The sequence below is a fragment of the Doryrhamphus excisus genome, linkage group LG5 (assembly GCF_037039965.1).
Source record: "Doryrhamphus excisus strain RoL-2023G ecotype Guam linkage group LG5, RoL_Dexc_Guam_v1.1, whole genome shotgun sequence".
Taxonomy (NCBI): domain Eukaryota; kingdom Metazoa; phylum Chordata; class Actinopteri; order Syngnathiformes; family Syngnathidae; genus Doryrhamphus; species Doryrhamphus excisus.
Window position 1 is genome coordinate 14,029,695 of NC_136361.1, and position 14,084 is coordinate 14,043,778.

The 14,084-nt window shown below is 40.1% G+C and overlaps 1 protein-coding gene across 2 annotated transcripts; it reads left to right on the forward strand.

Annotated features, from left to right (window-relative positions):
* The first annotated feature begins 551 nt into the window (after window positions 1-551).
* ifnlr1 (interferon lambda receptor 1) lies at window positions 552-8,750 on the forward strand. 2 transcript variants are annotated; one of them, XM_058053787.2, is made up of 7 exons: window positions 552-1,012; window positions 2,118-2,244; window positions 3,253-3,425; window positions 3,508-3,683; window positions 3,760-3,898; window positions 5,783-5,913; window positions 7,743-8,750. In XM_058053787.2, exons 1-7 carry the CDS (start codon window positions 970-972, stop codon window positions 8,652-8,654), a joined length of 1,701 nt encoding a protein of 566 aa, XP_057909770.2. In that variant the 5' UTR covers window positions 552-969; the 3' UTR covers window positions 8,655-8,750. The 2 variants fall into 2 exon arrangements, with proteins under 2 accessions (XP_057909770.2, XP_078646884.1); XM_078790758.1 differs by lacking the exon at window positions 552-1,012 and adding an exon at window positions 3,098-3,166 and having other exon boundaries at window positions 2,117-2,244.
* The last annotated feature ends 5,334 nt before the right edge of the window (window positions 8,751-14,084 follow it).

Sequence of the window (14,084 nt, forward strand, 5' to 3'; positions counted from 1 at the left end):
TGTATTTTCCCTTTGAATCTGCCCCATGGAATGTATCTATTAACATCCAATCAAGTAGAAGAAAACACAACAAATGTGTGGATTACTTTTCTGTGCACTGACTAAGTCTTGTCAGACTGGTCTTGTTTAAATCAAATGCATTCATTGTATTTGTCAAATATAATGGATTGTTACATTGTTAAAATAGCATTCGATTTGGCAGACACTAAAGAGTGATTATGACTTGTAAGCCCATGACTTTGGACTTGACCTGTCTTATTTTGACTTGAGACTTGACTTGGATTTGCACATCTTCACTTGAGACTTCACTCAAGACTTGAAATGAAAGACACAAGACTTGCAAAACACTGAATTGACTTGACTTCCCTTCATGACGTCATGAAAAAACTGCAACTTCAGAAATGAGCATTTGAGAAATTAAATCTATGAGCAATGAGTTGCATGAGTTAGAAACAGAAATTTTATTTATTTATTACATTTTTTCCAGGTACAAGCTGGACTACAATTCTGAACAATGAGCTTCCAGGACAGTGTGTGTTTGTTATGTTTATGTGTGTGTATGCATTGGTGTGTGTGAAAGAGAACAGGAGAAACACGCCTAAGACCTACTTTATCTCGGAGCATATTCTTTCACTTTCTTATTCAGCAGGGATGGTCGGCAAAAACTGAAAGCAACCTGACATGTAAGCAGAGAAGGCGAGAGAGGATGACTAAAGGGAAGAAAATGTGTAAAAAAGGAGGTGATGCAGTAGAGTGGTTGTATAAAATGGGCGGAACGTTCAGTGAGCAGGAAGGAAGTTGGTAAAGGTACACTTGCACACCTTAGCGAGACCACTCCTTTTCAGAGCAAGCACAGGCGATGGTTGGCGGACTAAGGAGGCAGAAGGCTATCGAACAAGTCACCTGGATGATATTATGCATAAATTCATGGCCTAATTGTGGCTTCGGTGTCCTTTATAGCCAAAGAAGATGTGGTCTATAAATGTCATTATCCTCCTGCTCTTCTGCTATGGTGAGTGCAATGCAGTCATTGTATTGAACCGGCAATCTCTTAAATCAGGTGTCCACAATGTGGCCTTGGGATCATTTAGAATATTATATTATATTATATTATTGCTAAAAACATTTTAATATTTATTATAGGTTTTAATTATGTTATTAACATTTCAAAAAAATTAAACATTTTTAATATGAGTGTATAATAATAAATATTAAATAAAAATTAAAAATATATATTAAATATTAATATTCAATATTAATAAAATATTTAAAAAAATAATAAAAAAAATTCTCTTAGGACACACAGCGGACTTAAAGGTGTTTTTCTTTAAATACACTGTCTTTAACTTCCTAGCATATCTAAATGGGTTGGTTTTAGCTTCTTTAAAAACTTTAAATACAGAAATGGCCACCAAATCCTTTATTTTTTTAGTCTGGGGCCCTTTGTGACAAAAGTTTGCTTACCCCTGGCTTCAATAACTAAAAAACACAAAAGTCAAATCATATTTATGTATATATGACCAAGATGAATCCCTCTCATGTGAGTCCTGCAGCAAAATACAAGCTTTGGATGTTTTGCATGATAGTAATCAATGGAAAATGCTTTTTTTATGACAAGACTTTGCCTGATGTGATATTGACTAAATCATTACACAGCTAATAAAAATGCTAATCTGCAGCAGACTAGGTCTGTTGTCTTCCAATCTTTTGTCTCTCTCGTCACCGACGAACTGCACAAGGCGATAACATTTAACGGTAATACTCCCGGGGCTTATTTTTTAACGACTTAACGTCATGAATATGTGGCTTATTTATTAAATGCTTTAGCTATAAAACAGAGTGGAATGTATGGCAGGCATTAGACGACAGCGCTCTGTCGGGACGATAGCAACTTTTATCCTTTTACTCAAGACGTGACCTGCACAGGAAAGAAGCAGTTTCAGGGACAGACGGAAAAAGATATTTAATTTTATCTCTGTGGATAAAAACTGTTGCTACTCATGACTGCAGGTTGTCTTACCCAAGCAAAACATGTCTAACATTCGTATCTATTCAAAACACTGGGCGTTATTAGCCAACAAAATGACTCAAATAGACTTTGCCCTTTTGTCCTGCAGCGTGTCTTTCCACTGGTGACAACAAAGTGTTCTTTCACTCTAAGAACTTTTACAACGTGCTTTACTGGGACGAGGCGGAGCCATCATTCCCTGACGAAAAGATCCTCTATAGCGTGCAGTACAGAAGGTACAAAGCCGGGGATGTGGGGGTGTATGTATAAACCTTGAATATATTAAGGTGATTATCATATAAACATGATTTTTATTGCTGTGGTTACAAATTTGAGTCTCACAGGAAGACAGACTACCTCACTCATGGTGCAAAAAAAAAACAACACAAGAAGTCAGCACACAATCCACCCACTGCACCAATTAAATGTCTACATACTACACACGTGCCAAAATGACACCGATATCTTCATGACGCAAAACATGCTGGGTAAATTTCAGGACTCAAGCCCAACACTTTGCTGTGTTTGTCAGATTTTTGCTGCATGTCAAATACGTTGTTGAGGAAGTTGTCAATTATTATTACGTAATTCATGTTATGTGTTAACTTGTTTTATTTTGTTGCACCGTGAGTAAGGCTGCTTCTCTGGTTGTTGGTTATCGCTATCTTCTCATCTAGTATCTCTGATCAGTTCCGGCCAAAAAGCGCACATTGACACCCAATTAGGTCATAGTGTAGGTTCCCATAGACACCAGATAATGTCCAGTTAATGTAAGTACTGGTAAGTCCTAGTGATCGACTGATAATAAGTTGGGCCGAATATCAGCCACCATGATGGAAAATATGGTTTAATATAATTGTATAGACCAGGGTTCAATTCCATGTTATATTTTGGTACAGCGTCAGAGGCACGTGACCTTAAATGTTCCACTGTACGTTTGTACTGTGTATGTCTTGGTGTGCCACTGACTTCCTTCACAAATGACCTCATCAAAGTGGAAATTCTATCTCTTTTAAGACCTTTATTGTAAAAACGTCAAGTGCTTCTTGCCTGATGCTATCATCAATTCACTCTGCTTGTGTTGTGTAGTGTTGTAATGTATCTCCACAAAGGCAGTGGGAGCCAAAAGGATGAATACGATCTGTGACTTGTTTTTATGTAGGTCTTTTTTATTTATGATCATACTATTTAAGGGGCTAGGCTACTCTGTGTGTGACTTAATTGTGTGCTGGCAAACATTACAGATATGTTGGGGAGCTTCCTTACCAGATGAAAAGCGAGTGTCAGAACATTACCGCTCGCTCTTGCAACCTGACCGCAGAAACGCCCTCAGTGCCACATGTTCAATACCGTGCTGTGGTTTACGCCAATGGACGCTTTCACGGCCTCACCACTAGGTTTAATCCCATCGCAGACAGTAAGAACTCGAACATACCATACAACTGCATAAAAGCAGCCTGAAATGCATCTCATTAACATGATTCACTTTTTCCTTGCAGCCATTTTTAGTAAACCCATCCTGTCTTTGAACACAACGTCATCTTCCTTGTATATTCATGTGACGCTTCCGCTTGGACCAAATGGAATATCCGTTGAGGACATCATTAAGAACAGTAAAAACGGGCCCATGACACCGTTAATTCAATATACCTTAAACCTCACTTCCCCAACACAGGTGATTATTGGACAGGGACTGATTGATATGTGGATTTTTTTTTCTTCTTAATTCACTTCTATGTGTGTCTTGCCAGGTGCATCACAATAGTTCTGGCAACTTTGTCGTTGACTTTAATGGCAAAACCAAGTACTGCGGCTATGTGGTCTACAAGCCTTCCCATGAGTGGGGTCGTCCGGAGAGTGAGATGGCCGACTTCTGCGTAACGCCAGCATGTGAGCACAGAAACATTTACTTTAAAGACTGGCTTTAAGTCATCCGTTGTTTATTGTGGTTAATTGGCTGCAGGTCACAAGGTAGGATTCAATATTAATGAATGAAAGTTAGAGCATAAAAAAAACCTGTTTGACTTTCTAAATACGATTTTTACCATTACGAGAGCCCTGCAGACATGCGATAAGACCCCTATAGTCATCTTTACACTTCCATTCATTGTTATAAATTGCACAGGCTACGGGACCACTGCACGGACACAAGCATAGCAAGGTATCGAGCAAACTAGTTAGCCGCTCTAATGTATTTATTCTTAACTTTAAAAAAAGGGTTCAAACGGAGTGGGGAAAAAAGACAAAGAAGCCAAAAATTTACCACTTCCACACACAAGAGTATAACTTTTTTCACACTGCCATGGCTGACTCCATGCAGTGTGAAGGTAATGTAATGTATTGTCATGTCTCATCAATGGAACGACAAAACAGTGACCATGTAATGTTACAATTACCTGCATTAAGTCAGCCATGGGGCGGCACGGCGGTCGAGTGGTTAGCGGCCAGACCTCACAGCTAGGAGACCAGGGTTCAATTCCACCCTCGGCCATCTCTGTGTGGAGTTTGCATGTTCTCCCTGTGCATGCATGGGTTTTATCCAGGTACTCCGGTTTCCTCCCACATTCCAAAAACATGCTAGGTTAATTGCCGACTCCAAATTGTCCGTAGGTATGAATGTGAGTGTGAATGGTTGTTTGTCTATATGTGCCCTGTGATTGGGTGTACCCAGCCTCTCGACCGAAGACAGCTGGGATAGGCTCCAGCACCCCTGCTACCCTTGTGAGGAAAAAGTGGTAGAAAATGAATGAAATGAATGAATGAAGTCAGCCATGGTATTTTTTAGCTTCTTACTTTGTCCTCCCCACTCAATTTCAAACCTATTTTTAAATTTAGAATGAATAAATTACAGGCTAATTAGTCAACTTGGTAGATTGCTACAATATTTGCTACAAAGTGGCGGGCGTTTCTTCTGTCATTCAGAACACAGAAGTGATGCACCATGTGATGTAAACAAAGCCAGCAGTATTGTCGTAGTGTATATCTATATATGGATGCTAGACTGACTTTATCAAGTGACAAATGTCATAGTGATTAGAGTGATTTATTTTTGATTTATTTTTAATTATGAAAGTATCGTAGACATTTTTGGTCTCTAATGTAGGACAATGTACACTGACAGTCACTAGAAACTTTGAGACCATATATTTCATTTATCATTCATTTTTATTTTTAATCACTGAACTGGATTTTCTTCATATGATTCATTTGTTTAGGATATTGGCATAGAGAAACAAAATCATAATATTTCAAGAAAAATGTCAAAACAAAGAACTTGGCAACTGCAAAACACAAACAGTAAAACCGGGTCAACACACAGTAGAGCTGCTAATCTGGGTGTTGTTCCCGGTCTGAATGTGATTAAAAGTAATAGGAGGACCAAGCACTACTGCACTGATAAAGTGAAAGTGCTTGTGACGCTCCTTTCTTGTCCCATTGTTGACCCAGAAGATTAAATCAAACAGAAAGATAATCTCCACAACCTGTATTTTAAACTGCTAACTCCAAGACTAACAACAGTTGATGACAACAGCGTATAGTCTGTGCACATGCCAATACAAAATCTACATTCTAAATCCCTAAAGGAGGTTGTTGTGCAGTGCTCTGCAGAGATAAATCCCCGGTATCGCACAACTAAGCACTTCTGGGGAGTTGCTGCTACATCCAGGAATGTGCAGCACGCACTGAACAGCGGTGCTGCATTTGACTACAACATTTGCCTAAGTGCTCAAGGCTATCCACCTGGATGCTAACACCCACTCTTCTCTCCCTTAGATGATCCTAGTGAGATTCTGCCGTGGCTCCTCATGGGTGCCGCTCTGCTGGCGGTCCTTGTCATGATATCAGTTGGGGCTCTGTGCTTCTACGTGAAGAGTGGCAACAAAACGAAGCTGCCACACTCACTGGTGAGCATGTTGTTCCTTACTTTCCAACTAACAGTGAGGAAATGCTGCACAACTGGAAAATCAAGCCCTGTGGCACAGGATTCGCACGTGTCCACTGTTCCACCGAAAACTAAGCTTGATCTTTGTTTTGGTTAATTGAAACACCTTAGTGACTCATGGAGTTTTTATGTTATGACATGATTAGCCTTGCTTCTGCAGATATGTCACCATCATTACACAGTGAGGTAATTAAAAGTGCTTTTGAAAGGATCAGCATGTCTTTGTTAAGTCATTGACGATTATTACTGAAGGAGGACTACAGAAATAGAAAGTAAATGAAAGTAAAATTTTGGATTAATGCCATAGTGACTAGAAAAGTGGATCAAGTATGTCATCTTTGCAGAAAAGCTGCTAACAAAACAATGATAGGTGATCAAAATCACCCTCGGCCATCTCTGTGTGGAGTTTGCATGTTCTCCCTGTGCATGCGTGGGTTTTCTCCGGTTTCCTCCCACATTCCAAAAACATGCTAGGTTAATTGGCCACTCCAAATTGCCCATAGGTATGAATGTGAGTGTGAATGGTTGTTTGTCCATATGTGCCCTGTGATTGGCTGGCCACCAGTCCAGGGTGTACCCCGCCTCTCGCCCGAAGACAGCTGGGATAAGCTCCAGCACCCCCGCGACCCTCGTGAGGAAAAAGCGGTAGAAAATGAATGAATGAGTTCTAAGATGAACAACTGTCAATTCTACTGACAAGCATTTTGTTTGTTTGTGTCTTTCGGCTCTTTCCTGGTTACAGAGTCGCCAAAGCTAATCTTTTCATCTGCATACTGATTTTTGGCTTGAGCACTTTATAATTCAGATGCCCTTCCTGACGAATACCAATGATGCTTACAAGTGGAGATTCAAACCCGGGGCATTTAGCTCGAAATAAAAGAAAAACTAGAAACACGTTTGGAGAAGGCAGTATTTCATTCAGTTCTCTCTCGGTATTATCTTCATCACTGTATTTGGACGTAGATGGACGGACGTAGACGGACTTTGTTGATCCACAAGGTTGCTCGGTTGCAGTAGCTCAAAAAGACTTTAAACAAAAAAATCTAGAAATAAGAAAAATGGGTTTACAATACTTAGCAATACATTCATTCATTATCCACACGAGGGTCGCTGGGGGTGCTGGAGCCTATCCCAGCTGTCTTCGGGCGAGAGGCGGGGTACACCCTGGACTGGTGGCAAGCCAATCACAGGGCACATATAGACAAACAACCATTCACACTCACATTCATACCTATGGACAATTTGGAGTCACCAATTAACCTAGCATGTTTTTGGAATGTGGGAGGAAACCGGAGTACCCGGAGAAAACCCACACATGCACGGGGAGAACATGCAAACTCCACACAGAGATGGCCGAGGGTGGAATTGAACCCTGGTCTCCTAGCTGTGAGGTCTGCGTGCAAACCACTCATCCGCCGTGCCGCCCTTAGCAATACAATATGGAAAAAATACAATAGAATAGAAAATATAATATATACAAGATTTGCATATTTATAAAAGGGAAAGGATATGAATAAAATCTCAATAAATACAAAGTATATTTACACAATGTACAAAGAGAAGGGAAGACAGTACAGTGCAATAACATGGTGGATAGCAGTCACTTGAATATTAGGGGATTATATCTGTGTAAATGGCATATTGGTTTCTTCCAGTCATACGAACAATGCTACTTCATCACTGCAATCATAGTCATAAAGTATGTCTCACTAATTGTTTAGCAACAGTTTTACCTGTTGATACAGGATAGTTGTCATATCCCTCAACATCTGTCTTCTGTCTTTTGCACAGGAAATAATTGCTACCGCTACATTGCCAAAGGTAGAGCATTCTCCAGCTATTTTAAAAGTGATTGTCTGCACTCAAAGCGAACAAATATATTTGTATGAGTGCACCAGCATCAGGCCCAGGCCAAATGGGCCTTCCACTGCACCTGGAGACTATTCCCCGCAGGATATTCCTTGCCAACCCTGGCTGGGCAGCACTGGCTCTTCGGTGGAGAGGCAGAATCATCAGGACGTAAGCTCCCAGCCGTCTGTCATCTACAGTTCAGTGACCATGGCTGTTCCGACAGAGGAGAAGGAGCTCCTGGGAGTCATCCTGGGGGACAGTGAAAGCCCATTGCTTTTCTCTGACTCACAAAGCGCACCCAATGTGGAGGTTTGGGACAGAGATCCAGTCGGGCAGTTGCTGTTGCATACGGTGCAAGACACCAATGGACAACTTCAGTTGCCTTCGCTCATGCTCCAGTTAGAGAGCAATACAATGACACACCCTGGACCTGAAAGAAAACCCCTTTTGTCTAATCTCCTAGTCTCCACAGAGGATGAATCATCTTTAACATTGTTGCAGCGCTCAGAATCATCTGACTCAGGCTGTGAAGATGGCACTTTAAACACACCAAACCTGCAAGACTGGGACTATGCCCACTTATCCCCGAATCAGACGACAACACTTGGTTTCTTCCTGGGAAAGAACATAACATGTAGTGATGTAAATGCTCAATCGGGGTACAAACAAAACTGGATGCCGTCATTCCCCTTTGGAATTATACCTAATGAGGATCTGGACGACAGAATGAACAACCCTTCTGGGACTTTTGTTGCTCACCCTAAAGAAATAGTGGACGGTGCTTTTACCAAGGATAAAGCATCAGAAGAAGGAATATTTCTTGGAGGTTGGGGGTTAGAAATACAAGAGTAATCTGACCTCTCTAAAACTTATATTTTTGCTTTTGTATATATTATTTGTACATATTATTAAGTCAATTTTGACACAAATGAACATGTACAAGCCGAGAACATCCTGCTTCAATGTGATTGCATGGCAGGCAGATAAGCACCGGAGTGACAGTTGTAGTGCAATCTACTTACACCTTCTGAATAAAATGGAACTAAATCTGATTATCTACAGCCGGTAAATAGATGAAAAATGTCTGTCATTTCAAGTTTGTCTGATTTGTTTTACAGCTTACATATTTCAGTGTTATGAGCGATATATAAAGAGTGCTTTGACATTTTAAAAAATGTGTTTTCAGTTTTCCTTCATTCGGAGTTCATGAACTTGTTTGCTCTCTCTATTGTTTGCTGTTCCTTCTGTCAGAGGTAAATAAAGTGTGTAAAAACATACAGAATTGAAGGTGGGGTAATGCTTGGCTTTTTCCAAAGGCTGAACATCTTTTGTAAACAGCAGTAAAGCAATCATGTCAGATACTGAAAAACAAGTATGTGACTGACAAATGGGCATACAGCACAGGAGATGAGATGTTTACATTAGGCTTAGAATATTTTTCAGCCATTTTAACTAAGCTTCACAGGCCTGTTAGCCATACTAGTGTAACAGTTTCATTTGGTGCAAATTGATTGGTCATGCCTGGAGAGTGGGCGCATGGATGACGTCAGAGAAAGGCGACGGTTAAAAAAAAAAGATTGGCGGGTTTTTTTGGGGCGGTAGAAGAGTGTAGCGTTCAATAAATAGAGTCCAGACGTTTTACATTCGTGAGTTTTTGTCCTAAAAGAAGGACTCTATTCGCCCTACACGCTACACTGGCAAGGCTTGACGCTAGGAATAACTTTGACATCGGACTTATTGGCTCATAATGGCAACTAAAAAGTATTAAAGTATTTTGAATTGGTTAAAGAGGACTCCTCAAAGTGAAATCCAACTTGTCAGCTGCTTCTTACATATCACGTGACAACCACCAACGTCACTGCATCATCACCGATCATCAATATATCCCATTTAAAACAGGTAAGGCTTCATTTTCTATACACATGGTGTATTTTAAGGCAATAAATTAGCCTGATAACCGGGGTTTTTGGCAAGTCGTTTTTTAAGCCATGTTGTTCCTGTTTCTGAGCGTTTTAGCTTTAGTTTTTGTTGGTGAAAAAGTCCCACGTGAGGTCTGTTTATTTGTCGGGCCATTAGCCTTTAAAAACAAATGGGGTTCTGGGATCCTCCTAAAGGTAAATAAATCAAGAAAAGTTCTTCCAATTCTCCAAAATTTAGCCTGGATACTTTGGGAATAAAAATTCTAGTTGAAGTGAGAAAAATCTTTTAAAGCGCCGTTTGGGTTTGACATGCTGTGTGAAAACCAAGAAAGAATCACAATCGAAAGGCTTAAGATGACCTAGAAATACAGGCACGTGATCTACTTCGATAGCAGCTAACTTCCTGTCTGGTAGGTTTTATTGTTCCACTGAAATGAACTTTAAACACTCCACTTCCAAATGCATCCTGGCAACATGGACATAGTTTTTCATTTTCTCTCAAATGGTAAATACAAAAAAGGCTACCTATAGCCTGCCTTTAATTTCCCGTGAGTGCAGGTCTAATTAGTGCTGGTCATAGGAACCATGTATGTTTAATGTAAGGATGTATAACATGAATTAGATGGTTGTGGGAATATAAAGACAATGAACTCTGATATTTGTGTTTCTGGTCTATAAAACTGGGATGCTTGCTTTTTTTGTCTGTGATGTAGAATAAAAATTATTAATGGTGAATAACTGTGTCTAGTAGTGTGCCTCATTTTGCCAGTCCTAAGTGAAGATGTATACACTGAGCTTTAATATATAAGGAATATTTCCAGATTTGCCTTTATGCACTTGGTGTTTGGTGAATCCTACTGTTCGTTCTCATTAAATTGTCAAACTTGGCCTGAGATCAAACCAAGTCATTTAATAATTGGAAGCCTGCATGCAGTTGGTGGTTAGCACTTTGTAGAATCCCTCAGTTGGCTTGTTGGCTTGCGCTTATTCAGAATCAGCACGAGTCAAACAGAACCAGCCGGATGGAAAACTTTTGTGTCACATTTGGGAGAGAATTACTACTTAGATTACGTTTCAAGCCCGTCTCAAATCATTCTTGCGCAATGTAGTTGGAACACAGTAGGAATGCTGTGGGATTATCAAGAATACTGTTGCAGACAAATTGTTTAGAAAGCAATTTGAATGCTGTGTTTTACTATTCGATTGCTGCCTGAAATCTGGTTGGACATTGCAGCATCATCAGGAATTAGGAGCTGGCTCTTCAGGGTATTCTTGGGTTGCAGCACCTGTCCTCTGCATCGGCTGGCAGTGGAGTTCCTCACCTTGGCTCCGTTCGTCCTTGGCGGCATGACATGATGTGAATAAGGCGCCGCTTCCAGGGTGAGAGACCTTTCATTGGCAGCTGGCTACTTTTTAATGTGATTAATCGATGTTCTATATTACATCCAGACTTATTCGAGAGTCACTTGGGACATTTCGACATTGAACAGCAATGGAAATATTATGAGCATTCAAAGTTGTTTCCAGTTGAATTCTTTTAATATCAAAATATATTCCAGCAGCAATTGAGAGGCATTCTAACTGCAAAAACAGGAGTCAAACATCCCATATATGACATCTGCTGGGCAAATGTTAGCCGCTTCCAACCATGAGATCCTTCCCAGGTTGGATTTGGCCCACGGGCTGCTAGTTGCCAGTTGAATAGAACTGCTTTAAACATCCTATTGTCATTCAATGTCTTCACTACAGCTTGATCAAATGAAATTGTGACATGAGAGCGTGCTCCCCTCACTGCAACCTGCTGTGATATTCCTGCATCTGCGTGGTGTAGATTAAACGTAAAAGCATCCGATGGGGGAATAAATGTTTGTCACACAGCTAAACGGGCCAACTCTGCCTTTTATTCATAATTCATCAGCTCAACGCGAGCATGAATAGCGAATGAGCATATGAATGATTGATAAAACACGTGAGGATGTTTTTCCACCATGCGGAAAACATGCGTGTCACACCTGGATGAGCTCATTATGTATTCTACACCTCAGGTGCACCGAGAGAACGCATTAAGCGATCTAAACGAATTGTGCTAAGCTGTGGGAATTTGCAGGATTGTGTAAAAAGAAATTAAGCAAATTTCCACAAAATCTGGGTCAAGAAAAAAAAACACAAAATTTTGGTAGAAACTCCAGAAGCAGAAATGTTTACTCTCCAAGTTAAAATTTTAGTTTGTTGACATTTTTTCCAATAAGTCCAAAAGTCAAACACAATATGTGCAGTGTTTTTTTTTACAGGCAAAATGTCAAGTAGCATTTTAACATTCTTAGTGCCACACAACTGAAGAGAAGTTAACCACTGTATAATACAACTAAATCAAACCAGAGTCAAACTAGTTTGACAGAAACTTCTTGGAGAGGGAACAGGAAGCTGTCTGCCAATAAATACTGTCACCTTGTGGTGTTTTATAGATACTTCTGGAATAACTGAATATCTGTCTTGACAGTGTGCAGCAATGCCAGTATCTGCTCTTTGACACCCATCACTCACGAGAAAATAAACTAGCGGTTATCAGAATCCTTAAGGACAGAGCACAGAAAAAATCTCCACCACCGACATTGGAAGACAGAAGGGACACGGACACCTCAGAAAGGCTCTTTATAACTGTGGGTGTCATCACTGGGAAGAAGGGCCACTTCACCTGACCCTGAGGATAGAAAGCGGTGACAGAATGTGGCTGGTTTGTCAGAGAAACTCAGAAGGATGTTAAATTTTAAACCCACCAACACTCTCAGACAACAGTTGGTTCAACCCAAAGACAAAATCCCAAGCAGCAAACTCAGCAATGTTGTTTATGCAGTGCAGTGTAATGAAGAGTGCAATGACTAGGGTTGGGCATCGAGTCTCGAGCATCGATGGGAATTAAAAAAAAAAAAATTTATTCCTGGTTTTGATGCAGATTTCGATGACTGGAAGGAATATCCCTGAAAAGCAACGAAATAGCACCAATGATGAAGAAGCATTCGACTTCGGCTCAGTGCAACATTCCAACACAATGATATCATGCGATGGAGGGTGCACGATCAACATGATTTAATGTTCACACATTCATTGTGTTGAAATACCTCTTTGCACGTACCTACATAGAATATTGCTACATCGGACTTCCTCTAAGCAATCAGGATCAGGGAAGTCAAACAATAAATGACGTCTGTCTCATACCAATGTAACCATGTTTTTCAGAGTGCTCGTTGATGTGGAAGTTTGTTTTAAATAAAGGGCGGGAGCGGTGGTTAGGCACGTTTTTAATGGCACAGTCCTTCTCTATTAGCAACAGTCAAGGGACCTTCTCACCTCGCACAACCACTGTTGGCATGTTTTCAGTTAGCAAAGCAGCTATTGCCTGTCCTAGAAGTCGCTAGGTGTTGTAATGATCTAATTTGCATATCATTTGCATTTGTTGATGCTCTAGGAATGCTCTAGGAAAACAGCATAACCTTCTAAGTGACAAAATGTGAGTAAAAACAACTTAATTAAAATGGCTTTTGAGAACTTTTTAAAATTAGCACAACTAATATTGAACAGCACTTAACAAAATATGCTGTTTATCAACTAATTTTACTCAAAGATTTGCAAGATAATTCACTCAATTTTACAAATAGAGTAGCAATAGACTAACAATGAAATATAAACCTCCTGTTTTATCCAGGCATTATGCCGCGGAAGCACTGTACACTGATGGCTTGTGACTGCCTTTGGGAGGGACAGAACTGTCCCAACAGCACCCACTGTTGATCTGTGGGAATACAATATGCAGAACAATACGTGCTTTCACTTTTAAGTTCCGAAATACCAGACAACTCCCCAACGACGCCAGATTAAGTCACTATTTGACGCGAGTCGCTTTTGAGAAAAAAATTCATCAAAGGTGGGTTGTAATGTGGCCAGATCTAGCGACAAAAGTTGGCAACACACCCCCAGCCTTCAAAATAAGAGCATTATCCTATTCACTTTTGTTAATAAAATAAGGGTGTCATTAAAAAATGGCTTAGACCAACAATGCAAAAAGTATACTACTTTTCAAAAGTAAACATCTTTTGTGAAAGTGTCCTCATGTAAAAATAAATTTATATTCAAGTTGCGATGGTTTGATATTTATGGACAGGTTGAAAATACCACTGTAAGAAATTCATAGTAAAGTTGAAAATTACAGGAGACGTGATGGCCGAGTCAATAGATTTTATTAAAATATTGTAAAATTTTTCCTTTTATTCTTACTGACAAGGGGGAAAACTAAAACCCATCTGCTGTCCCAAAGTGACAAAATAAAACGTCCTAATGCGTGGCCTAAATAACAAAAGCCACACCT